This window comes from Melospiza melodia, chromosome 28 (genome assembly GCF_035770615.1).
Source record: "Melospiza melodia melodia isolate bMelMel2 chromosome 28, bMelMel2.pri, whole genome shotgun sequence".
Lineage (NCBI taxonomy): Eukaryota > Metazoa > Chordata > Aves > Passeriformes > Passerellidae > Melospiza > Melospiza melodia.
Genome location: NC_086221.1, coordinates 4347205 through 4374787, shown reverse-complemented (window position 1 = coordinate 4374787; position 27583 = coordinate 4347205). Strand labels below are relative to the sequence as shown.

General features: G+C 45.2%; 1 protein-coding gene across 1 annotated transcript; it reads left to right on the top strand.

Moving 5' to 3' along the window:
- The first annotated feature begins 10466 nt into the window (after positions 1 to 10466).
- STK38 (serine/threonine kinase 38) lies at positions 10467 to 26882 on the top strand. Its single transcript, XM_063178052.1, has 14 exons — positions 10467 to 10541; positions 12349 to 12481; positions 14915 to 14966; positions 15112 to 15234; positions 16495 to 16578; positions 17779 to 17902; positions 18290 to 18444; positions 19979 to 20081; positions 20632 to 20693; positions 21222 to 21339; positions 21691 to 21814; positions 22511 to 22606; positions 22853 to 22947; positions 23753 to 26882. Exons 2-14 carry the CDS (start codon positions 12351 to 12353, stop codon positions 23881 to 23883), a joined length of 1398 nt encoding a protein of 465 aa, XP_063034122.1. The 5' UTR covers positions 10467 to 10541; positions 12349 to 12350; the 3' UTR covers positions 23884 to 26882.
- Positions 26883 to 27583: the final 701 nt, after the last annotated feature.

Genomic DNA, 27583 nt, shown 5'->3' with positions numbered 1-27583 from the left:
CCCAGGCTTGGCTTCAGGGTAGGTTTTGGAGGACAAAACAATCACCCTTGTTACTGCGTTCACACAGAGCTGTGAGTCCCAGGAGCTTCTGTAGATCTGGCTTGGAAACAGAAAATGGAAAATGAAAACAGTGAGCCTGAGTCACTGCTGCTCAACTCTAATTTTAATTCCCTGGAAGATGGGAGTTTTCTCTGGAATGACGCAGTGCACAGTGCACAGGGGCCACGATTTCAAACAGTTTGCCCGTTCCCAAATGAGATTGCTGGCACGTCTCCAGATGGCACAGGACTGTCCCCAGCAACAAGAGGGTGACACAGAAGAGCTAAAAGCACCCAGAAAGGAGGGGAAGCCTGGAGTTGAACCTCTTGAAATGGTGATGGAAGCCATGGGTCTGCTGGCTCCTTCCTGGGGACAGAGAGCTGGTGATGCCCCTGGAGCACCGAGTGCAGGTGTGATGGTGCCAAAATCTTTGTGGTTTGCTGGGAGGTGTCATTTCCTCCTGTCTCTGAGTGGGGGAGGCCAGGGAGGGCAAACAGCCCTTTGGCAGCTGCTGCTCCTCCAGCAGCTCTGTTTACCCTGAGTGTGGTCAGAGCGTTTCCTCTCGCAGGGCGGTGCCCGGCTTTCCACTCACAGGATTTCGGGTCTGTTGGGCTAAGAGCAGTAAGGGAAAAACAACAAAAAAAAACACAACCCAAAAATAATGGTAATAAAAAAAGAGTTGATGTTTTCGTCAGGGAAGCAGGAAGACTTCTGAAGCCCACACTCCTGTTACTGGTGAGTAACAGAGAACAGCAGATGGAAAAAATTCCTCAGATCTCCCAGCCCTCTCCCTACAGATAGAGGATCCCTTTGATGCAGCACAGTCTTTGTTTAATTAAGTTTTCACATCCCAGGCCAGAGGATCCCCCTTAGCCTAACGAGGCTATTTGCACATTTGCTTTGCTTTCTGTTCCCTCCCCCAGCTCCTTCTTCCCCCTCAGCTGGGCCTCCAGGCTTTCTCTTCCCTTTTTCTTTCATGCCCTGCAGCAGGCCATATTCCCTTCCTCCCCCACCTGGCTCCCCGGGGAAAGGGCTGGAAAGCAAAACAAAGGAATCACTCCCTGGGAAACTGTAATTGGCACAACCCTGCTGCTCCAAAACTCCTGCTCAAGGTGAGGGAACAGCAAAAGGCCCTCCCAGGCAGGGAGCAGGGAAAGCTGGAGGGAGGGAGAGAAGGCTTTGAAGCCAAGGCTGAAACCTTTGATGGCTCCAAAAATGCTGTGGAGGATGCCCTGAGGGAGGACCAAGCTCTGGTCAGCCCAAATCCCTTCAGCAGAAAGGGTTCCTGCTCCTCTCTGCACTGCTCAGGCCTCTCACAGAGGTCAATTTATCTAAAAATATCTAAAAATATCACCTGAGAGTGCTGGTGGTACAATTCCCCCCTGTGACATTAGCGCTGACCCCGTTACAGCTGGGGTGCAATGGACACATTTTATGTTTTCTTTAGAAATGTTGTATCTCTCATGGATATAGGGTAACCCCGGTGCAGTCCCACCTGGTGAGATGTCACAAAGTGATGACCATGGTTAGACTGACTTCTCCTGAGTCCTTGGTGGAAGGAAATGGCTGGTGGAAGGGCAAAGCCATGGCAGTGTGAGTGGTGATCATGGTTATTCCAACTTCTCCAGAGTCCTTGGTGGAAGGGCAAAGCCATGGCAGTGTGAGATGTCCCAAAGTGATGACCATGGTTATTCTGACTTCTCCTGAGTCCTTTGTGGAAGGAAATGGCTGGTGGAAGGGCAAAGCCATGGCAGTGTGAGATGTTCCAAAGTGATGACCATGGTTGTTCTGATTTCTCCAGAGTCCTTGGTGGAAGGGCAAAGCCATGGCAGTGTGTTGTGACCACCAGAACACTCTCCAAGTGCCCCTGTCCTGAGCCCACGTCACCATCTCTGCTTGTGGTCACTCAATTGATGTTTTTCCGGTGGAGAAGCCATAACTGCATCCAATGAAAACCAATTGTACGCTGGAGAATTGAAAAGTTCATGGATGAATTGTCCCAGATGTTTCTCACAGGACTTTGGCCAACGCTCATTAATCCTTGAAGATGTAACCAAGGGATCCACAGCAGATAATTTGGTGTAACAGTGTAAGTGCTAACGAATGTCAGCCTTAATTGGTGACACACTCTAATGAGTAACACTGTCTTTAATGATCAGGACTCAGGTAATGAAATCAGGAATGTTTATTGGCTGTCTCAGACAAGCTGCCTTGAGGAACACAATGAAAAGCAATTTGGTGTCCATGGAAGCTGGAGAACAGAGGCTGTGAAGCCCTGCAAGGGGTCTGTCTGTGCAGGACAACGTGTCTGCATCCACCTGAGCCTGGCTTTGTCAGGAACACAGCCCTGTGCCTATGGGAAAGCAATCAGAAAACAGTGAGCAAATGATCTTTGCAATCCTCCCAGGGAATTGCTCAGAGGTGACAAACACATTCACTGACTTTCACTTTGAGAAGCAGGAACTGGTCCTCTTAAGTGGTTCCAGCCTAATGATCAAGCCACATCCTGAGTATCCAAATTCTATTGAAATTACCTGCCTAGAGGTCATACAGTGAATATAAAACCTTGTGTGGTGTCAGCTTGCAGGTTTTCAAAACATATCAGAATTTGGCTTTCTGCCTGTACTACCACTTGCACTTTTATTGCTTAGTGAGTTTCTCCCATTTTCCAAAATTTCAAATGATTTTTTTTTACTGTGCAATCAACAGATTTAAATTAAATTTGTACTGAACATTAAAATCATTCTGGTTGCCCAGAGCAGCTGTGGCTGCCCCACCTCTGGAAGTGTCCAAGGCCAGGTTGGATGGGTTTGGAGCAATCTGGGATGGTGGAAGGTGTCCCTGCCATGGCAGGGAGTGGGATGGGGAGCTTTAAGCTCCTTTCCAGCCTAACCATTCTGGAATTTTATTATTTACCAGCTCCTGAGATTTGCTGTGAGTAACTGAACTTGCTTGAACATGTCCAGAGGAGGGAAGCAAGGCTGGTGAAGGGCTTGGAACACAAGGCCTGTGAAGAATGGCTGAGGGAGCTGGGGTTGTTCAGCCTGGAGAAAAGGAGATTCAGGGGTAGCCTTATCACTCTCTACAGCTCCTGAAAGGTGCCCGTGCTCAGGTGGGGTTGCTCTCTGCTCCCAGACAACCATGAACAGAACAAGAGGACACAGCCATAAGCTGCACCAGGGGGAATTTAAGTTGGACGTCAGAAAAAAATTCTTAACTGAAAAAGTGATTGGGCACTGGAATTGTCAGCCCAGGGAGGTGGTGGAGACACTGTCCTGGATGAGATTACAAAAATCCTGGACGTGGATATTTATAATCACATCCAGACTCAGTGCTGTGGTTTAGTTGATGAGGAGGTTTTAGGTCATAGCTTGGACTAGATGATCTTAAAGATCTTTTCCAACCTGGTTCATTCTGTGATTCTGTAACTGGGTTTTGCTGACTGTACATTGCAGGCATCACCAGTACTGTTAATTTAGATTCCTCTTACCCAACTCAGGGTCCATACCCGAGCCATAAGAACAGGAAAGGAGCAAAATCTGTTTCCACACCAGAGACACTTTTCCTGATCAGTTCTGGTACAGCTGTCCATCATCTTGGGGCACAGCCAAGCTGTGTTAAAATCAAAAGTTCTCACAAACCAGGAGAGACTGCAAAGGAAGAAGAAACTGCCTGCAAAGCTGTGATCTTGTCTTTAGTCAGAGCTGAATATTTTAAAATCCAAGATGTATTACTGCTGGAGCTGTCTCGTTTCCCTGGCACAAGGTGTCAGTCACAGAGTGCTGTGCAGCCCATTCCCATTGTTCTGAGCTCCCTGGGCTGCTATAAAAGGTGCTCAGGGGCCCTCAGTGTCACTGCACTGGAGCATCACCACGGGGCTGGCAGGAGATTCTGCAGGTCAGGACTTCCCTGGGATCCAAACACCTCCAGTAAGTGGATAATGTTCCTTTTGTAACTGAGAGATGATTTTAATTAATGTAGAGTTTAGTGTTGATCACAGTGGCAAAATGTCATTTCTCTATTGTGTCTGAGCAGTTCTGCATTAGCATAACTTCAAATATCCCTCAGCATTTAATACACACATCTCTATGGATATTTATGTGCATGTATCTGCATTTAATACACATGTTTTTCATCAGAACTAATACCCACTTGTTATTTCACATCTAGTTTGATTTCAACATATTGCCCAAGAAAATTACTCACAAATTACTAGGGCAGGTTTATTAAGAACAAACTTGTTACAAGCAAATACAGAACTGATTTGCATTTATGTTCTATTAATGTTTAATTTGCTTTGTTATCCAGTCACTGACAATATTCAAGTTAAGTCTTCTGAGGAGATGCTGAGTTTTTTATAATCTCAAATTTCTTCTGCTCAGAAAGAATTGTTCCTACAAAAATTGTTCAGGAACTTGTCTTTACTAATCTTACATAACAACTTAAATGCTAGAACTTTTGTTTTGTTGTCCCTCCAGGTTTTGATGTAACAATTAACACAGGAATAAAGGCTGGAGCCCATCCTAAAGCAGAGTACAGTCATCAATACCAAAAATGCAGAAATTTTAGGGCTAGACCTGGCAAAAAAGGTGTGGTGAGGTTGAAGGGATGGGTAGGTATGGATGTACCAATGCCATGACCAGATGTAGAGCTGGATGAAATGATAACATAGATTAAAATAATCATTTTTAATTGCACAATTACATCTTCTAGTTGTCCTTTCCCTAAGTCAGAAATCCACTTCTTCACAGAAAAGAAATCCAGCATCAGTCTAACACAATCCTGGATATTTGGGTGTCAGCACTTGTCTTGCTCATGGAAAAGGTTGTGTTATTGAAGGCCCAAACCCCAGGGCTGTGAACATGTTTTAACTTGATAATCCTGCTCCACCTTAAATACCCTTTGGGTTTCATGATTTTCAGCAATCCTGATCTTTGTGTCAAATTGCTGTGAAGTTTTTTGATCAGGAGGTTCTCTTCCAAGTCCTAAAATAATTTTCTGTGCTTGCAAATGCACAAGACAAAATGTTATTTGAGAGGCAGCAGTGGGAAAGGAGATTTAAAGCAAGGAAATGCAGAAATATTTTGTGAATCCTGTCCATCCTTTCCTGTCTATGTTACAAATACACAGGTCTGGGATGATTGGGAGGTCCTGGGGTGTTTTACCACAGCACAGGGCTCCACTCTCACCCCTGCTTAAAGGCTGAAATTCATTTTGTCAGGTGAAAGCAAGAACAGAGGAAAAGATTTCTGGTCACACTGCCAGCTTCTGGTCCTGTGGAGCTGATTTAAAGAAGAGAGAAAATGTTCCTGCCCCAGAGATCTCTGCAGACAGTTACATTTTTGGCAATTCTTATTTTTGCCTGTTTTACAATGGGCCAAGATCATGAAAAGTAAGCAATATTACCTTTTTTCTTCATTGATATTACTAAAAACTGCTCACTATTGATTTCATGGGCTGTGTTCCACACTGCTTTTAGTTCCTCCAGGCACGGCAGAAGAAAAATTCGATGTATTTGATACAGCACCATTTTACCTCACCCTCTCTGCAGTATAAAATTAAACCACTTGCATTTTTAACTGTGTAACATGGACCACATTTCAGCTGTCACTTTCAAACACAGAGTGGCAAATCACATAAGGATGTTCAGCAGAAGCCATGGAGATGGCACATGCTGAAATTCCATATTTAGGCTCCCATTCAGATCCAAATCTGCAGTAGGAGCCTATAGCTGCAGTGAGATCTTATCTAAGCAGCCTGGAATGCTGAAATATTTGCATCTGAGATTTAGCCTGCCCTCCTCAGTCAACAGTTGACTCAAAAATTTTTGGTTTATCTGAAGAAAATAGGAGCTTGGTTTTATTTCATGGACATCAGGGATTTCAGGTAAATTATTCCCAAGTTACAACTCTGGAAGGAAAGACAAAACCCAAGAGTTCTGTAACACTGAGGTGATGGAAAGGAACCTTATTCTGCTATTGAAACCTCTGAAAATAATCTAAATTATTATCAATATAATATAATATAATATAATATAATATAATATAATATAATATAATATAATATAATATAATATAATATAATATAATATAATATAATATAATATATTATCTAAAGACCAAATTGTCAGTCTCCCAAGTTTACCTTTCTTAAGAAAGAGGAGATTCAAGGCAACCTTTGGGAAGAGCACAGCATTTCAGTTTTGCTGGAATCTGAAATGCAGGGAACTCCTAGAACTTTGGGCCTGCAAGCCAAAGCTTAGAATTAAACACAAGATTTGATCTGAGACTTTAGAAAAGACTTCCAAACTTAGGTGCTAGAAGCAAGAATGTGGATTTATAATTTAAAGCAGAGACACATTAAAGTAAGTAGAAAAAAGTTTAGAGTTGAGTACAGTCCTATAGGTTTGTGTGTCAAAACATGATTGGCTAAGAAAGCTCAGAGTCCATAAGATGAAATATTTAAAGATTAAGTAAAAAACATAAATATCCTTGTTGACACTGTTTTATTAGTTTAATAAGTGATTAAGAAGTCTTAGTCTTATAACTAGAGGTCTTGAGACCTTCTGAGCCATGCAGTGAAGATGTGAGCTGAACTCACCCTTCCTGCCTATGTAGAACATAGAAAAATAAAATCACACAATCTGAAAAAAACTCAAAAATCCCATCTCTAAATTAATTCAAAATTCCTTCCAAATCCCCACAAGCCTCCCATCTGCAGGAATCTTTAGCCTTCCTGTCAGGCTGCTGGAGCCTGAGGCACCTCCAGTGCTCCTTGCTCAGCGCAGAGAAGCATCTGGGATGGATGGATGGATGGATGGATGGATGGATGGATGGATGGATGGATGGATGGATAGATAGATGGATGGATGATGGATGGATGGATGGATGGATGGATGGATGGATGGATGGATGATGGATGGATGGATGGATGGATGGATGATGGATGGATGGATGGATGATGGATGGATGGATAGATGGATGGATGGATGATGGATGGATAGATAGATGGATGATGGATGGATGGATGGATGGATGGATGGATGGATGGATGATGGATGGATGATGGATGGATGATGGATGGATGGATGATGGATGGGTGGATGGATGATGGATGGATGGATGGATGATGGATGATGGATGGATGGATGATGGATGGATGATGGATGGATGGATGAATGGATGGATGATGGATGGATGGATGGATGGATGGATGGATGGATGGATGGATGGAAGGATGGATGGATGGATGGATGGATGATGGATGGATAGATAGATGGATGGATGGATGATGGATGGATGATGGATGGATGGATGATGGATGGATGGATGATGGATGGATGGATGGATGGATGGATGGATGGATGGATGGATGGATGGATGATGGATGGATGATGGATGGATGGATGGATGTGTGGGTGGATGGATGGATGGATGGATGGATGGATGATGGATGGATGATGAATGGATAGATAGATGGATGATGGATGGATAGATTGATGGATGGATGGATGGATGGATGGATGGATGGATGGATGGATGGATGATGGAAGGATGGATGGATGGATGGATGCCAATCAGCATCTCCCGTGCCTGACGCGGCGTTCCTTCCCCGCAGCAGGAGGGCGCTGACCGAGCACCAGCTCCTGCACGACAAAGGGAGGGCGGTGCAGGGGCTGAAGCGGCTGCTGTGGCTGCAGCACGCCCTGGGTGCCGTGCACACGGCCAGCAGCAGGGACACCCCGCTCCCCAGCGCCAGCTGGGACTCGCAGGAGAGCCAGGATCCCTCTGATTTCAACAGCAGCGATGGAGAGGAGGCTGCCAGCCTGCTGAGGATTCCAGCTTCCAGCCAGCTGCTGGAACAGATGGAAGCTCAGGGGCTCCTCCCACTAAAGCAGCTGGGTGGGAGGATCCCAGAGGGTAACTGGAGCCCACAGCACCTTTTCAAGCCCCTCTGACTACTCCCAGCAGTGTCAGCTCACCCTCTGTCCTTGGCTTTACGCATGCACTGCTGGAGGGAACAGCTCCGGAACAAAGGGGAACAGCAAAATGAAAGCCCTTAAGGGCACTCACTCCTCCAGTGTTCACAGACACCCTCCCACAGAGGGTCAGGGTCCTCCCCCATCTGAGCAACGTGACTGTGAGATCCACAACTCCAACAGGTCCCTTCTCTTCCCCTGCCAGGGCCCCCCATCCCATCCCATCCCATCCCATCCCATCCCATCCCATCCCATCCCATCCCATCCCATCCCATCCCATCCCATCCCATCCCATCCCATCCCATCCCATCCCATCCCATCCCATCCCATCCCATCCCATCCCATCCATCCTGCAGCCAGCTGGAGCTCCTGGAGCTGACACCAGCAGGAAGTTTGGGTCATTAATCTGCACATTCACAGCCCAGTGTTTTAACCAAGAACTTTAACTCTGAACACAGGCTCTCTTCCATTCACACCTGCCTGCAGTAATTTCACACTCTGCTCTAGTAATCACTTTTCTTATAGTTACAAAGGATTTTCCCTGCTCCCTCAGCATGCAGACTGTTTTAGGCATCTCAGACCCTCAGGTTTTCCTTAATTTTTTCAGGTAGAAGTTGGCAGTGATCCCCATTCAGCCAAAGCCTCAGACACCCACCTGGTTCTGCTGGTGGAGGAGATGGGAATGAGCTCTCAGGGTTCCTCTTTGAGCTTTTGTTCCACATTTCCTTTTCTTTCCTCAAGTGAAATCCTCTCCAAGAGCTCCCACAGCAGCAGGAAAACAGATTCATGAGGCCACCTGTGTTTCCTGAGAGGTACCACTGGATTTTGCTGTTCACCTTTGATAACCAACAGATCATGTCTGTCTAAGCAAAGCAAGGTCCAGTTTAACTGTAAAGTCAGTCTTTCAGAAGTTAATTCTGTCATGTGTGTTACAAATATATCAGCTTTTCCATTGTGTAGGGACACTGTTTTAAATACTGAAAAATTCTTCTGTTGCTGATAGACTTCAACTGTGCAGTTCTCAGTGATTAAAATGTCAATAATAAAAAACCCTTTTCACCCTCTTAATTGCACCTGGTTTTTAATTTTCTTTGATAGAAATGTAAATAAAATGAACCACAACAACATTTTCCCAATGTCTCCACATATCTGTGATGAGTATTTGTTGTGTCACTCCTCACAGCTCCCTATTAGGTTCCCAAGGCCAGCCAAACCAATATTGAAGTTGATGATTTCAGATATTTCAGGTGAGCTGGAAGGGTTAGGGATGAAAAAACTGAGTTTGTTGAGCTGGGATGTGGGAGCTCTTCCTCATCAGAGTCAGAGGATGGAGCCCCAGGGACCTGACTGTGACAGCTCAAACCTCTGGGAAATGATCCTGTCCTGCCCAGCATGCTGTGGACCAGCCTCTCTATCCTTCTAAATGCAGTTTCTTCAGGAACTGAGGGTTGTTTCCTTGATCCCTGAGAGGCAGAGGTGGCTTGGTGGCTTGGTGGCCTCTGTCCCTGGCACACCTTGTTCCTCTGGCCATGGCTGATGTGTATCACCCCTATGGGGATGGGAAAAGCTAACCTTCCCTCCTGGGTGAGCCCAGGCTGTGTGCTGGGAGGCTGCAGGTCACAGCACCATTGTGGGAAGGAGGGAAGTTGGAAAGGCAGCCAGGACAGGGCTTCCCATGCCGGGAGGAGCACCCAGGAGCATCCTAGAGGCACAGAAGTGTAGGGTACACAGTTTGTGGTAACTGGGACAGGGGCTGTGGCCTCATTCCAACGAGCTACAGCTGTGTGGGTCAGGTGAACAGCACTGAAGGTAATGAACCATGGAGTGCCCAGGTGTACTGACCAAACACAAAGGGAAGGAATCTATGGGGCAGACGGGATCTATGGGGCAGAGGGAATCTATGAGGCAGGATTTCAGGGTCCATGGGGAAGACAGGATCTGTGGGGCACAGGGGATCTGTAGGACAGAATCTATGGGGCACACAGATGCAGCGCATGTATCATAAGGATTTAAAAGGTTGTGCTGAAGAACAAGAAAGGCCAGACTCTTGCGCCTTCTGAAGTGACATGATGCTACTCTGTATGGGCTTGAAGCCCTCTGCTGTGGTATGGTGGTGTTCTTCTGAAACCGCACGGCGACACTCTGTGTATCGCGGGCATCTCAACTGCGCCATATGCCGGGACACCGCAGGCAGGCCGGCGCCTCTGGCCGGACCGGAGGAGAGCAGGGGTTGATGCGGGCCCGCAGCACCCGCGGGTCGCTCGGATCCCCGCGCCGTTCGGATCCCCGGGCGCGGCGCAGGCGCTGCGGGCGGGGGCGGGCCGGGCGCGGGGCTCCGCCCGGGCGGGGCGGGCCGGGCGCGGGGCGCCTGCGCTGCCGTAGCGGTCCCTGCGCCGCCCGTCCCGGCCGGGTCGCTGTGGGTGCGGGGGGCGGCGGTGCCCCCGCTCCGAGCCCCCCACCCGCCGCTCCGCAGCCGGGACCGCGCCTCGCCTGCAGCTGCTGCCGCCCCTTCCGGGGGCTCCGGGTAAGCCGCTCCCGCCTCGTTCCTACGGGCGCCCCCCACCCAGCGCTCCGCATCCTCTCCCCGCCCTCCTCTTTCCCTCTTTCCCCTTGTCCCCGCGGGCCCTTCGCCTCTCCCGGGGAGCGGAGCCCGGAGCGCTCAGCGGGGCTGGGGGCGGCCGCGCTGCGGGCCCGGGGCCGGCGGGGCTCCCCTGCTCCTCCCATGTTGGTGGCTCGGGCCCCCTTTGTCCGCTCCGGGGATGCTGCCGGGCCCCTCCGCCGCTCGGGCCACGCCGGTGTCACCTCCCCGCCGGTGTCACCTCCCCGCCGGGCCCCGCTGCGGGGGCGTCCAGCCCCGCTCCGTCCCGCTGCCCCCGGGCTGCTCGGTGGGCTCTGAGCGCCCATCCCCGTGAAGGGCCCCGAGCACCAACAGGTGGTTTGGCACCGATACTTTCTCTTTTGTTCCCCTTCCTTTTTTATTTCCCCTGCACCTCTTTCTGTCAGAGAATTTTCCTGGTTTGTTCTCTAGGAAGTGAAAACCGCCCGTGGGTTTTACAGCTCCCACTGACAGCCACGGAGTGTCTGACCCCAAATCTGGGGGTGCAGACCCCCAATTCCGGAGGCAGCCCCCATTTCTGGGTGTGTAAGCACTCACCTCTTGGGGTGTAACCTCATATCCAAGGATACTCACAGAGTTGTGACCCCTCCACTCGTGTCTGTCACTCTGAGCTGCTCTTGCATAAAGCCATGATTCCACCTCACATAATTCCATAATTCCATCTCAAAAGCCACCCAGCTGGAGATGGTCACCAGCTCCTGTCCCTGAGGAACCTGTGAGGACAGCACACACGTAGCTGCTGTCTGGGAAGGAGGTGGTTTGCTTCGTAAAGAGCTGCAAAAAGTGAACAGAAAGAGTCATTCGAGCATGTTGGCAGCACCCAGGGTTATAAAAATGGGAAGTGTTTCACCTATTTTGTCTGCAACTTCTAGTAATACTTGCAAAACTCTGTTACCTTACTGCAGGTTATGTGGTGTGCAGGAGAAGCAGGGTAGGGTGTAGTTGTACATTGGAAATATTTGGGGTTTTTTAAAGCATATCAGGAAATAGAGCTGGGATGTTAAATACACTGAAGATGCTACACTCCAGTATTTATCTACTGTATTCTCAGAAACAAAGGATATTAAAATACATATATCTTTCTTAGAAATAAATATGTCAGATACTTACAGTAGGGTTTGGGTTTTTTGATATTTTTTAAGCTACAACTTGCTCAAAGGCAGTGATCCTCTGGATTTGGTCAAATTTATTTACTAGATGTTTTTCTAGTAAAAGTGCTTAAGGGCAACTAAATACTTTTTTTGCTCGTTCCTCAGTTGCTCTCTTATTGGGATAACTTTCAGGATTTAGATAAATTTCACAGCAGAAGAGCCTGTAAGCAACTGGTGGAATTATTTCTGCAAGGGTTATGGGAAGAATAACTTCTGGATTAGATGTTTCAGTGTGATATTCCTATTTTGAGCATTCATTGAAGATAGAATGGGGTGGTGGCAGCAATAAACATTTGCAGTGCTGGCTTAAATTGTGGTTTTTGAGGCTCAAAGTTTCTTAAGTTTCCTTCCCTTTAATTTCAGATCAAAAAATGTTCAAAACAGGAAGTTTGACTTGTACCTTTTATTTTGTAAGACTTTTCCCTGCTTAGCTTAAGCTGGTGATCTTTGTTATTAAAATCTGAACTCTGTGATTAAGCACCACTTAATGGGTATGGATTCTTGTTTCAAGATTATTTGTCATTTATAATGTTTGATGTTCTTCCCTTCTCCTTTCCCACCAGCCATGGCCATGACAGGCCCTACACCGTGCTCATCCATGAGTAACCACACCAAGGAGAGAGTCACAATGACAAAGGTGACATTGGAAAACTTCTACAGCAACCTCATAGCTCAGCACGAGGAGCGAGAGATGAGGTAAAAATCCTTCTTGTTTCTCTTCCATGCTGGATAACAGCCAAAAGTTATATTGAATGGATTTTGTTTTCAAAGCAAAAATAATAAAATCTTCTGGTTTCTGTTGGAAGGGACCTTAAAGCTCATACAGTTCCACCCCTGCCATGGGCAGGGACACCTTCACTACCCCAGGTTGCTCCAAGCCCTGTCCAGCCTGGCCTTGGGCACTGCCAGGGATCCAGGGGCAGCCACAGCTGCTCTGGGCACCCTGTGCCAGGGCCTCAGTGCCTCACAGCCAAAAATTCCTTACCAGTATCCCACCTAACCCTGTCCTGTGGCAGTGGGAAGCCATTCCCTCTTGTTCTGTCCTTCCATCCCTTGTCCCCAGTCCCTCTCCAGCTCTCCTAGATCCCCTTTAGGTTCTGGCAGGGGCTCTGCGCTTTCCCTTCACCTCTCCAGGCTGGGCATTCCCAGCTCTCCCAGCCTGGCTTCAGCCCTTGCAGCATCTCTGTGGCCTCCTCTGGGCTCTCTCCAGCAGCTCCAGCTCCTTCCTGTGCTGGCCCCAGGGTTGGAGTTCCCTCTGCAGGTGGGGTCTCACCTGAGCAGGGCAGAGGGGCGGAATCCCCCCCTCAAATGCTGCCCACACTGGGGGATCAGCCCAGGGCTCAGTGGGGTCTGCACTGGGGCATGTCCAGCTCTGCCTCACCAGCACCCCCAAATCCTCGTGCCAGGGCTGCTCCCAGTCCATTCTCTGGGTTTTGCTGGGATTGCCCTGAGCCATGTGCAGATGTGCAGGGAGCAAGGAGGGGGTGCTGTGAGGAGTCAGTGCTGGGACTGACCTGAACTTGGGCACCTCTTAAAGTCCAGTCCAGCAATGCACTGCACTGAGCTGTGTGGCTTAACTTTGGCTGCAACCCTCTAATTTGCTGAATATCCTCAATTGTGGCACTTCTGCTGTTCTCCCAGCTTGCCATGGAGGCTATAACCAGAATTTGGAAAATGGTTCATTGTTGGTTTGGCTTTGCTGCTTAACAAGCTCCCCAAGGAGCTCCCCAGTGCCTGCTCACTGCAAGAGCTGCAGAAATGAGGAAACAATTTAGAAATAAATACTAATGTGCAAAGATACTTGCATCAAAGCTTCTGATGAGTAAAGAGAGACTGAGGCCCAGTTCAGGCAGAAAATATCACTGATTTAATTAGTTTCTTTGTCCTCACAAAGCTCTTGCCTTTAAAATTTATTTACTCACTGTGAGCACTGTTATGTATTCCCAGAATCTCAGATTTTTTTCTGTTTAGTATTAAGACCTTGTCTGAACAAACAGACTGGACTTTAGGAGTTACATGTTTTTTGTAGCAACACATGTCTGTGGGTGTGTAATTTGGAGTTTAAATGGTGTTGACACTGTACCCTGAAGTGCAGATTGACCTATTAGGGATATTTGGGGGAATTTCAGCATGGCTTTGGCATCACTCTGTCCTGCTGAGCTGTTTAATTCTGTGTAATTCAGATTTTGCTACTGGAGTTGCTGGTTTGAGTGTGGATTGGGGTCACTGGTACTTGAGCAAGGGCATTTTCATTGTGCTTGATTCTGAAGTGATAACCCCAAATATTATCACATCACAGCAGCTGCAGAGAGCCCCAGGAGACAGGAAGAGGATCTTGCAAAGAATGACTTGCAGAAAAAGAAGGAATTTTTTAGTATATTTGTAATGTCCCAAAGCACCAGGCCCTGTTCAGCCAGCTGTTAATATGACTGGCACTGGGAAAAAGTTCCAGAGGATAATCATTACAGATGTCCCCTGAAGTCATTCCCCTTCTAAAGTCTTCCTTCCTCCTTTCTTTTCTCCCAAATAATCCCTTTGTACTAAGACTGTAAATATTTCTGATTCTTTAAGGGGGAGAACATGTACAGACAAGTTTCCTCTTCCCAAGTATTTTGAGTATTTCAGGGATTAGGAAATCTAAAATAACTTTTCTCATCTTGCATTTGAATAGTTTGAGATGCAGAGAAATTTTAAATGTGTTTGAATACCAATTCTTCCTGGAATACGTGAAATTTTGGTGTTTAAATGCTTCTTGTGGCCTGAAGTGACTTGCCCAGGTGTCAGAGAGAGATAAGAACAGAACCCAGATCTCTCAATTTGTGTTTGTGTACAGCAAAAATGTACACTTGAATAACTTGTGGAACTCAGGGCAGGTTTAGTTTATTAAAACCAGAGAGGACAAGGTTGGAATTATAAAACTACATAGTAGATTCTTCAGAATTAATTTCCTGTCTGAGTCTCTTGAACATCTTTACCCTTATAACTTGCTGGCACAAACCAGAGGTTGTGGATATGTGCACCTTGTTGAGAAACAAAGTTAATGATTCAACCTGGTTTTTTTTTCTAATTTAATTTAAAAAGCAAGGTTAATGATTCAACCTTTATTTTTCTAATTTGTCTCTGCTCTAGACAAAAGAAACTAGAACAAATGATGGAAGAAGAAGGCCTAAAAGACGAAGAGGTAATGAATGTGGAAAAACTGTCTTAATGGTTAAATACAAGAAATTTTCTTTTTCTAAATGGAGATCTGGGATCTTTCCTTGGAATTGCTGTGGTCCCTGTGGAAGCCACCTGCAGAGCTCTCACTGGGGTCTCTTAAACTCTAGAAAAGGATCAGGAGGTCGGCACATGCACAGAAGGAGACGGAGTTCCTTCGCCTCAAGAGAACCAGGCTGGGACTGGAGGACTTTGAGTCTCTCAAAGTAATAGGCAGAGGAGCATTTGGAGAGGTGAGTCCAGAAAAAATGACTATATGTGTTTTTAACTGGCTCTGGTGTTTGTTAAAGACTTGCTCAGTTTATAGAAGCAAAAGGAACAACCACAGATTGACTTTAGCTGAACAGGCACGTGCAGCTGTTTTTTTACCTAATAAATGCTGGTTCAAGGCATCCTGTGCTTTAAAGGAAGCAGAATGATGTTGAAAATGATCTGATGGACAGCTAAATACAGGTTCGCAGTGGGATTTAAAGGTGAACTTCTGGGGCTGGACTTAGGGAGAGGTGGAGGGCCTTGCATTCTCTTGTGGTGGCCTTCAGAGAAGGGGCTTTGGACCACCTGCTTTAGGTGTATATTTTTTTCTGATTTAGAGATGGGGTAATTGAGAAGTGTTTTAAAAACTTTTATTCTATTTTTAATCTCAAGTGAAGGGTGAGACAGTACAGATATTACAATTTACACCATCACAATCAGAAGTTAACTATTTCTTAATTACAATATATTATACGTGTTTCTTGGTCTGTCAGTTTTTGCTACCCTATGTTGTAAATGCTTTAAAGCTAGTTATCTAAAATTATTCTTGGTGGGCATTATATATATAGATATAAAACAATGTATTTATATATTATTACATAAATGTTTATATAATAATATATAAACACATCATACATTGTATATTATACATTGTATATTATACATTGTATATTATACATTGTATATTATACATTGTATATTATACATTGTATATTATACATTGTATAATACACATTGTATATTACACATTGTATATTACACATTGTATATTACACATTGTATATTACACATTGTATATTACACATTGTATATTACACATTGTATATTATATTTATATAAAATTATATATTATATATATTTATATATATTTACAATGTATTTCTTCTAAAACTTGTTTCTAATTCTGTTTTTCTCTCAACAATATTTATCCTATTCCATAATATTTCTAAGTTAATATTTCTTATCTCAAAGTTTCCATACAAATATATACTATGTAACTTCGTATTAAACTTTAAGAATTCTCTACAAATCTATTTCCTACAGGTGTGAATCACTCATGGTCCTCTGTGAAAATAACTGCAGCTCTTAGCATTAACAGGACTTTCTGCCATTGCTGTGCACTGTCTGATGGTTCTGGTGTTTTACAACCTGAGATGATTTAATGAAATGGAAGCCAAGGGTTTGATACCAAACTCTGTCAAGAGCTGTGCTGGGTTTGATCAATGTCTGTGTGCCCCCAGGTGCGCCTGGTGCAGAAGAAGGACACGGGGCACGTTTATGCCATGAAGATCCTACGCAAAGCTGATATGCTTGAGAAGGAGCAGGTGAGGAACACCTCGAGTAGGAGCTGGGCCATGATCACTCTGTGGTGTGTGCAGGGCAGGAATAGGCTTCTGTGCTTCAGTAGCTAAAAATTCTGGGGGTTTTGTGTCTTTTCTTATGGAGGAAATAAGTCAGAAAAATCTCTGAATTCACAAGCACTTCTTTTCAACACAAAGTCCTGTGTAAATGATTCAATGCAGGCTTCAAGGCCAGTGTTTTACTGCGCTTCTGACTTACAGGATCAGATATAAATATAAAGATATTTATATCAGAGATACAACTGCAGGATGTGTACCATGGATCACTCTGTGTGCAGAGCAGGAATAGGCTTTTGTGCTTCAGTAGCTAAAAATTCTGGGGGTTTTGTGTCTTTTCTTATAAACACAATAAGTCAGAAAAATCTCTGAATTCACAAGGACTTTTTTTCTAGTGGGCTCTTTCAACACAAAGTTCTGTGCAAATGATTCAGTGTTTTACTGCACTTCTGACCTACAGGATTTGATATAAATATTAGAGATACAACTGCAGGAGCTGTACCATGGATCACTCTGTGGTGTGTGTAGAGGAGGAATAGCCACCTGTGCTTCAATGGTTAAAAATTCTGGGCTTTTTGTGTCTTTTCTTATGGAGGAAATAAGTCAGAAAATTCTCTGAATTCGCAAGCACTTCTTTTCAACACAAAGTCCTGTGCAAATGATTCAATGCAGACTTCAAGGCCAGTGTTTTACTGCACTTCTGACTTGCAGGATTGGATATAAATATCAGAGCTACAACACCTGGAATTCAGACTCAGAGACATAAAGAAGCAGTATTTAACATATTTAAAGCTTTCCTTTGCTAGTACTTCTGGATATATAATGATCTGGGACACTCATGTGTTAAGCACTGGGATGAAGCTCTTGTGTTTTTAAAAAGAGATCTAATTATTAGGTGTATTTGTAAAGAATTGAGATTTTTGTATATAGGATTTATATAATGTACAGGTTTACTATTTATAGAGTTATATATAGGTGTATATGTAATAGGTATAAAATATATATATATAATCAACCACATGTTGAATGTTCTGATAGTGTTTCTGCCTTTGTGCAGAAATTTGACTTTTGTCTTCTCAATATTTGATGCTGTTCAGAATAATAATTGAATTGCCTGTGAAATACATGAATTTAATAAAACTTACCCAGTGCACTGTGCGTGTCCAGGTTGGCCACATCCGTGCAGAACGGGACATCCTGGTGGAGGCAGACAGCTTGTGGGTTGTGAAGATGTTTTACAGTTTCCAGGACAAGCTAAACCTCTACCTGATCATGGAGTTCCTGCCTGGAGGTAACTCTGGAATGCAAGGGCTGCTCTCCTTTTGATTGGGGATTGGCAATTCCTTCATTAGAATGCAGTCTGGGACTGGAGTGCACGTGGTGTTTGTACTGTACATCTGGAAGGGAACAAGATTTCTGCTTTTTAGGGTACTGAGGTGTTTGGGCAGGCTTGAGGTTTCCTGTTTGGGTCTTCAAGCTGCAGGTATTTAAACTTGGCTTTAATATTCTTCTAATTCCTACTCTTGCTATGCCCTGGCTGTCTACAGAGCCAGAGCATATCCAGGTTTGGCAATCTCTGCTGTTTTTAGCTCAATGCAGCAGAAATGGCTTTTTTCTAGAAATGTCTTCAAACTCAGTGAGAGTGGAGCCTGTGTGTTCACCTCTGGGGGGTTTCCAGGTGACATGATGACATTGTTGATGAAGAAGGACACTCTGACAGAGGAGGAGACACAGTTCTACATTGCTGAGACCGTGCTGGCCATTGACTCCATCCACCAGCTGGGATTCATCCATCGTGACATAAAACCAGACAACCTCCTCCTGGACAGCAAGGTATGGGCTGGAGAGGAGCAAAGAGGCCTTGTGACTGCTCATATTGACCTGAAGGGGTGTGGACAGTTGTGGAAGAAGATGGTGCTTCTTTATTTAGCCCTGTCCCTTCCAGCTTTTGAGGGGCATATCTGCCAGATTGCCAGGGAGAATCCCCAAAAGCCAGGAAAGACCCCAGCTCCACTCAGACCTTGAGCTCTTCTGACAGCTGTTTAAACTATTTTTGGCAATTTCAGATGCAGTTTAAAGCACGTGGTTTCAGTTCCCTCTTAGGCAAAGCTGTTTCCCTTTTCTCTCACATCTGTTCCACTCCCACTTGGCAGCTCTGGTGGTACCAAATGTGAAGGACGTGGCTGTTCCAGTAGCCAGGCTGAGAGTGGAGAACCTCCCTCAGGATCAGGGTGTACCCCTGAGGGCTGCCCAGCCTACCTGGTTATTGCAGGCACTTTGCAGAAAGCCCATTTGTTTCAGTTCCTCTTATTTCTCACTCCCAAGTTTGCCTAAAATGACGATTTCTTGGAAAGAGTTTGCCAGCAGTAAATAATGAGTTTCCCACTACTGTGTGGAATTACTGCAGAATCCCAGGATGGTTTGGGTTGGAAAGGACCTTGAAACTCATCCTGTTCCACCTTTCTGGTGTCCCAGGGTGCTCCAAGCCCCATCCAACCTGGCCTTGGACACTTCCAGGGCTGGGGCAGCCACAGCTTCTCCAAGCAGTGTGCACAATTCAGAATGTTCACCTCTAGACATGATTACATTTAGGGCTTTGAAAAGGAGGTGTATTTTATAGGTACACTTCTAAAAATTTTCTTGTGGTCAGTGTGGTCATGTTATGCACCAGGACAGATTCAATCACTGAATTTAGGGTGATTTTTATCTCCTGGAGTCAATACACAGCCCAGGGACTGCAGGTGCCTCTGGAGATGTTTCCTTCCACCCTGAAGTGGTTGGGAGCTTGCAGAGCAGAGGTTTCCTGAAGTAAATTGGCACTGGGCTTTCTCTGTGGAGCACTGATGGCTTCATTCCCTGTACCCATCCAGTGTTGGGTTTAAACAAGGAAAGCAAAGGACATTGAGGGACTGGAGTGTGTCCAGAGAAGGGAATGGAGCTGGGGAAGGGTCTGGACCAGCTGAGAGACCTGAGGGGGCTCATCCTGGAGAAAAGGAGGCTCAGGGGGGACCTTCTTGCTCTCCCTGACAGGAAGGTGCAGCCAGATGGGGGTCAGGCTCTTCTGCCATGTCTCAAGGGAAAGAATGAGAGGAACTGGCCTTAAGTTGTGCTGGGGAGGTACAGATTAGATATTAGATATTTTTTTTCACTGCAGGAGTGGTCAGGCATTGGAATAAATTGCCCAGGGAGGTGATGGAGTCACAGTCTCTGGAAGTGTTCAAGAGGCATCTGGATGTGGCACTTGGGGACATCACTTAGAAGTGTTGAGGGTGGTGTTGGGTTCTATTCCAACCTTGCTGATGCTGTGATTTCCTATGATAATGCCTTATATTGGGTGTTTTTGTTGTTTTCTTTTGTTTATTTCTAGGGCCACGTGAAACTCTCGGATTTTGGTCTGTGTACTGGACTGAAGAAAGCCCACAGGACAGAATTTTACAGGAACTTGAATCACAGTCTTCCCAGTGACTTCAGTAAGTTCTTTGGCTCCAAAGGGTACCTGGTTGGTTGCTCTTGGGTCCTGACAAAACTCATTTCCATGTGAGGGTATGGCTGCAGTGGGGATCTAATAATCAGCTTTACATCCTGAGGTGGATTTTCATTTTCTGTAAGATCATTTCAGTTACTTTAAACCCACTTTCATTTCCAGAAGTTTGTCTCTAAAACAGATTCTGCTGTAGCTTTTTGCATGTGTAATAAAATGAGAACTCAGTGAGTTGGTAGCTGCTGGATCTCATTACTGAAATGAATAAACCAGCACAGTCTCTTGAGTATCCAGGATTATTCTGGAAGGGAAGACCTTCAATCATGGAGTTACATCACATGAAAACACAGTTTGCTAATGAAAGGCTCAATTAGATGTTGCCCATATTTCATAGGTTTGGAAGTTGCTGAGAGGTTTAGATTTGAGGTATTGACCCACATCTTAAATGAGATCTTTAGTGTAGTGGTAAAGATATTTTGGGGGTAAAAATGTATTGGGTGTCCAGTAGGATCCAGTCACAGCTATTGAATCTCCTTCAGCTTTCCAGAACATGAATTCCAAGAGGAAAGCAGAGACTTGGAAGAGGAATCGCCGGCAGCTGGTGAGTAGGTTCCACCTGCTTGGAGATGTTCCTGCTGAGGTGTTGCACCCACATGGAACATGGATTTACATGGAAGTTTTTAATGCATCTGAGGTCTGGACAATCCTGAAAGGAAAAGATTCAGGGATTTTTTTAAAAAGAAGAGGAATGACTCTAGTTTGTCCTTCATCCATCTGCTGAACAGCTGGTGACATATGTAGCACTGCCATAATTATTTACATGGATATCTGAAGTCTCCCAGCCAAAACTATCAGTTCTTGCCACTTCCAGTCTCACAAAGGTCTCCAAGGTGACCCATTCCAGGACACTGATACCCTTCCCTGTTTTCCTGGTGCTATTTTAAGACTCTTTCACGTGAAGATAGTAATTTTGTCTCTACATATTTTGGAAGAAAGGCTTTAAACACCTTTGCTAAAGGATCTCAGAGACAATCTGGTGTCTTCTCAAAATAATCACTGTTGTTTGAGTTCCCATGTCCATGTCAGGCAGTTTTCCCTACAGATGCATAACTGATGGTGTTTGTTCCAGGCTTTTTCTACGGTGGGAACTCCAGATTACATTGCTCCTGAGGTCTTCATGCAGACTGGATACAACAAACTGTGTGACTGGTGGTCCCTGGGGGTCATCATGTACGAGATGTTGATTGGTAAGGAACAGGCAGGGCAGGCTGGAGGTGGGAATGGTGGAGCAGCACATCAGCTGTATTCATATATTCATAGAATCCCAGACTGATTTGGGTTGGAGAAGACTTTAAAGCTCATCCCTGTCACCCTCTGCCATGGCAGGGACACCTTCACTATCCCAGGCTGCTCCAAGCCCCGTCCAGCCTGGCCTTGGACACTTCCAGGGATGGGGCAGCCACAGCTGCTTTGGGCAGCCAATTTCTGTGCTTGGGGTCAAGTTCTCAGAGCATCCACTCCTTGCCTGGTCTCTGGTGTGTTCTGGCTTCAGGGATTAATTTTGCTTGATCCAAGATGATATTTTTGTTTACTTTCAGGTTATCCACCATTCTGTTCTGAGACTCCTCAAGAGACGTATAAGAAAGTGATGAACTGGAAGGAGACCCTGACATTTCCTCCAGAGGTTCCAATCTCTGATAAAGCCAAGGATCTTATTTTAAGGTGCCAACCCCATGGTTTGCCAGTTAATACAGCACTAATTTTCTTGTTTTTGTGTTCTATGCCTCTCATGGCTTGTTTCACATGGAAAACCCTGATGCTACAAACTGTTACACCCATGCATTAAATGCTGCACTCCCTTGTCAAATACTTTTGTCTCTCAGGGCATTTAGTGGTTCCCTGACTAAACTGTGCTAAAAAGGAGTTCCCATGGAAGTGCTACTACTCTGGCAAAATGTTTCTGCTCCTTATTTTGCCTGCAGCCTTCTCATGGAAGGACACAAGTTCAATCCTTTTGACAGAGTTGACTTCTTGCAACAGCAATGATTTTGCCTTTGTATGCACTGGAGCATACAAATGTCCCAGTGCTTGCTGACTCATTTGTACTTCAGTATCTGTTCTCAGGACAGAAATATAAATGTCTGGTTTTTTAGGCTTTATATGTTCTCCTCTACTCTGGTCCTGAAATAGAAAGGTCACATTATCCTGTTGTGAAGGAGTAGCACATCTTAACTGTGGCATTGGACATGACATTCCTGTACATAACTTTGTGTGTTGGTTTTGCTGTGGAAGTTCTTGGTCTGCTCCATTTATATGTTAAGAAACTGCAGCAGTATCAGTTCAGAAAGCTGTTCCATTTCTGGATGGAATGCTTTCGTTTTCATTCTCCCTTCATTTTCATTCTTCCTTCCATCCCAGATTTTGCTGTGAATGGGAGCACAGAATTGGTGCATCTGGTGTGGAGGAAATAAAGAGTAACCCATTCTTTGAAGGGGTTGATTGGGAGCACATCAGGTAAGATGCTTTGCAGAAAAGCAACTGCTCTTCTCTAGGGGCTGCTCAGGCCAGCCCTGGTCTGCAGCAGGGAGCAGCTGACTGGCATTTATCACATCCAGCTGTGGGTGAGAACATTTTGTTCTCTACCTGATGCTTGCTGAGGTTTAGGTACCTTCAGTCATGATTCAGCTAAGAAATGAAAGGTGGCTGAACCCTGCTTTGTCTGCCTTTGAAACTCAATGCTTCATCTGCTCTTCTTGGCAGAGAGAGACCTGCTGCGATTTCAATAGAAATTAAAAGCATTGATGATACCTCAAACTTTGATGAATTTCCAGAATCTGATATCCTTAAACCAACAGGTAAATGATTGTTTGATTCTCTGTGTAAACCTTCCTCTTCTGTAGAATAATCCTTCCTGTTAGTCAGATCTTACTAGATACTGATTAATTTTTACCATGACCAAATAGCTTTGTGGTGCAGGGGTTGCAAGCTGGGTTTTGGAGGAGATGCAGGCTTGTAGATGATGTGAGAGTTGCCTGAGAAAGGGCAGCTCTCAGAGGCAGCAGAGCTTCCAGAAAGTTCAAATCTCAGCAGGGCTTGAGACCCAGTGCTGCCAGTTCCCCTTGGTGCTGATTCCTGCTGGCACTTGGAGCAGGGTGGGGAAGGGTGGAACTCATGGGGATTTTTGCTGTGAATCTCTGAAGGATCACAGCATAGCCACACATTTGCTCCATGAGTTTAAAAACAGAATCCCAGACTGGTTTGGGTTGGAAGGGACCTTAAAGCTCATCCCACTCCACCCCCTGCCATGGGCAGGGACACCTTCACTATCCCAGGCTGCTCCAAGCCTGCCCAACCTGGCCTGGAACACTTCCAGGGATTGGGGCATCCACCACCTCTCTGGGCAACCTGTGCCAGTGTTTCACAGCTCACATTGTAAAAAATTTCTTCTTTCTGTCATCTGAATCTGCCCTCTTCTAGCTCACAATGCTTTTGCCGTGTCCTGTGTCTCAGCAGTTCTTTCCTGGGGTTGAAACACAAAGCTGCATCTGCATTTAGGATTTTTTGTTTTCCTTTAGAAACATTCATCCAGTGTTTTGTATAAAAAAATAAACTCTGCAGCTCCAAAGGATAATTAATTCTATTTCTTCTATGTCTTCCCAGTGGCAACAAGCAACCACCCAGAGACAGACTACAAGAACAAAGACTGGGTTTTTATCAATTACACCTACAAGCGTTTCGAGGGCCTGACAGCCCGAGGAGCAATTCCATCCTATATGAAAGGAGGGAAGTAACACAGCTTTACCTGGGACTTCTGAGCCATGGAATTCTGTTGCTGTACTTTGGGTTTATACCCATAAAAGAACTTGTTGTTTTTTTTTTAAAGAAAACTTGAGGGCTATCAACTCTTGGAGAAGAATTCAGGACCCTGTTTTGTTACACACCTGGTTGTTATTAAGGATTTTTTTTTCCCTGCGCCATTGAAAAATTCCACATGTTTGCATCATCTCTGCTGCCAGCACCTTTTGCTGCTTCAGGAGCAAGAGTTTTTTTTATATTTTTTGCCAGACTGTCTAGTCCATTGGGAGATGACAGCAAGCTTTCCCTTTGGCATTGCAAACCATGGAATTCTATAGGACTGTGTCCAGTCCTGCATTAAGTGACAAACTCACTCTGCCAACTCTGCCAGCACTGTTTGCCCAGTCCAGCTGAGGACTCCAGGACAGAGGAAACAAAGCAATAATTGAAGCTTGAGACAGACAACTCTCCAGGAAACTGTCTAGTAGAAGGACACAACTCAGATTGCCTTAACCTTACTTTGTAGTGCTGTTTTTGTAATGCTCCCTGGAAGCCTCTTCAATTGCATTTCTCAGCTCTGTCACTGTGGCCCCCAGTTCTGGTGCACTTTACTTTTGGTACTAAGTGACCCTCAAGCCATTTAATATTTTTTCTAAATTAAAAAATTTTGCAACACCTTTTCCTTCCTAAATAGAGGAGAAATGCGCCATTTCCTCCACTGAGCACCGAGTTTTTCAGTATTTCAGGGTGGATCCATAAGCAATGCAGATAAACTACAGCTGGTCACATAAGTGGGTCTGGAATTAGAGCAGAGGGAGGGAATTCCAGGAACCTGATCCTTGGTGGGCAAGTTGTGCACGGCTGGGCCAGCCCTGAGGCTCCCCAGGCTGCCTGCTGCTGTTTCTCAGCCTCCTCTGAGCTCTGCTGCATCTTCAGTGCTTTAAAGGCCAAAACCCAACTCCTGTGGCCTTTTTGCTGTTGGTTTTGAGCAGAACAGGATCAGGATGTTGCTGATGGAGCCTGCCTGGTGTTCCCTCACAGAGCTGCTCTTGCTGTACCATCTGTACCCAGAGTGTTCCATGGATGGTGCTCATGGGGTCACTTTTGGGGCACTGGAACCCACCCTGTCCACTCATTGATTGTTGCCTACTCTGTTGATAAAAGTACATTCAGTTCTGATCAGGGTTTCTCCAGGAGAGCCCCAAAGTGCCTTTCCTTGCCTAAGCCTCTCTCAGAACATGACAGCATTTTGGGAGGGAGGATTCTGCCTCAGCTGAGCTTTTCCTGATTTGTTTTTCTAACCACAAGCTCCACGTTGTGCCCATTTGTAGTTAACTCTGCACTTGTAGGGGCAGGTGGCATTAACCCATAAGCCTGCATGGTTCCAGTCCGGAATTTGCCATCAGATATTAAAAATACAATTCAATCAGTTTTCTAAAAGCATGTCTCAATTCAAATTGTCTTGGATTCCTGCAAACTTCTCTTGGTGCTGAACACTAACTGTGGAGTACAGACAAGACAAAGCTCCAGTGATGTCTCACAGGAAAAAAAAAAAAAAAAAGGCTTCCAGGTCTGTTTCGTCCTGACTTTCTTGATTAGAAAATGAAACAAAATGGATTTGTAGTGGAACTTTTTTTTTATATAGGTGCTTTTAGGGAATGTTTACCTAGATGTCTCTTGACTCGAGTGCCATCCCCAAGGCCTGGTGGGGGACTGCCAGTACTGTACAGAACTCATCAGGGTCCTCCCCTCACCACCCCTGTGCTTTTTGTACATGTCCTGTGAGTTCATGACTTGCCATAAGCAGTTCAGACAGCAGTTGGATCCTAGCAAGCTGAAATGCAAAGCCAGCCTTAATCAGAAGCCCCAGGATCTCTGTGGTCAGAAGGGCTCACTCGGATGGGTAAGGGCTAAGGAAGGAATGACTTACAGGATCAGGCTTTCATCAGCTCATCCCTGCATCACATTCTGCTTCTTTCTGACTTTGCATGAAGGACTGATTCCAGATTCTCAAACTGTTCCATCTTTATCCTGCAGTTTCTTCTAGCCATTTGAAAATGTTGCCTTATAAACCATTGGAATTAATGTAAGATTTTTTTTTTCCAATTCTTAACAGCTTAGTTACTGCCTTAAAATAAAAACAAAAATCAAAATCCTTTGAAGCTGCTGTGGATTAGGAACAAATGATTTTGAGATAATAGCTGCATTCTTAGCCCTTTACTGAAAGGGACCAGCATTTTTATTTATAAATACCAAAGATGAAGAAGCTAAACCATTTTAAGTTGTGATAAGTTGCTGTGAAAAACCAACTCTCTAGTACTGTGTATTGTGCATTTTTAGTGCTGTGTTTGAAGTGGGACCCCTCAGGTGTGTCACAGGAGTCCAAGGTGAAGTTTTCAAAGGCACAAGGAGCAGTTGGGTACCTCATTCCTGTTGTCTTCCAGCAAAAGCTGGATGTGTTTGAATCCAGTCCTGCTGGACACAGCTTTGCAGTGGGAGGTTCTGTATCCCAGGTGCACTGTAAGCCTGCATCCTGTTCCAGTTTTATACCAACATTAGGGAAAAAAGTGTCTCCTGCAGTATCTCCTTCCAGGATCCACATTTCACTGCTGACAGTAAGGATTTTGTATGCCTGTTACATCTCCCATGGTAGCCAAACATTTTTACATTTTTTGTGTTTTGAGGTTCTTAGTATCTTTTACCTCTGTTTTTTTTTAAGCTACAGTTGCTGGATTTGTAGAAGTAATTCCAATATGAATTTCCAATGGATCTGAACACCTTATGCTGCCAGTTCATCTCTGTATCATGCCTAGCACAAAGCTGCACTAAGTGTTTCTTATCACTGTGCCCTGACTCTGCCTTAACCTCGAAGTTGAAAAAGTGTTCTGTAAATATTTAAAAGCTGTTACAAAATTGCACTGTACAATTTGGCAGGTGTAGTCAACTTTTTATGGAGCGATTGTGTTGTGTAAATAAAATCCTCTTAGTAAACACACTCTTGTTGGTATGTTGTGTTTTACAAACAGGAATCAGGGAATCCTGGAATGGTTTGGGTTGGAAGGGTTTAAAGCTCATCCATTCCAACACCCTGCCACGGGCAGGGACATCTTCACTATCCCAGGTTGCTCCAAGCCCCACCATGGCATTGGGCACTGCCAGGGATGGAGCAGCCACAGCTGCTCTGGGCACCCTGTGCCAGGGGCTGCCCACCCTCACAGGGAACAATTCCTTCCCAATATCCCATCCATCCCTGCCCTCTGGCAGTGGGAATCCATCCCCTTGTCCAGGTCCTGATGAAAAGTCCTCCACTTTTCTTGTAGCCTCTCCAAGTAGTGGAAGGTGCTGTGAGGTCTCCACCTTATTCAAACTTTTAGTGCCTTGCCAACCTTCATCAAGAGAAGCCTGAAGTACATCCAAGGCTGAAGATGGAAATCAAAGCCAGATCTGCTCCAAAGCTGTTTTCTTCTGAAGACAAGTAGGTGAAAGTGAAGAACACCTTTCACAGCACTGAACAAAAACACTGGGGTTTGTTAGAGATGCTGCAGTTTGTGGGTCGAGGAGTGTTGTCAGTGCTGCCTTTAGAACAGCACTGCAATGAGGTGTAGAGATGAAGTAAACTCTGGGGTCCTCTCAGCACAAATGGTGGGAACACCTCCCTGCAAACCAGGCTCTGATGCCAAACTACTCCTAAGCCTT

Excerpts from the sequence above, each read along its gene's own strand:
- STK38 (XM_063178052.1), top strand. The coding sequence starts at position 12,351 with ATGGCCATGACAGGCCCTACACCGTGCTCATCCATGAGTAACCACACC. Across the intron at positions 18,445-19,978 it reads ACCTCCTCCTGGACAGCAAG|GGCCACGTGAAACTCTCGGA; the intron begins GTATGGGCTGGA and ends GTTTATTTCTAG. Across the intron at positions 21,340-21,690 it reads CATGTACGAGATGTTGATTG|GTTATCCACCATTCTGTTCT; the intron begins GTAAGGAACAGG and ends GTTTACTTTCAG.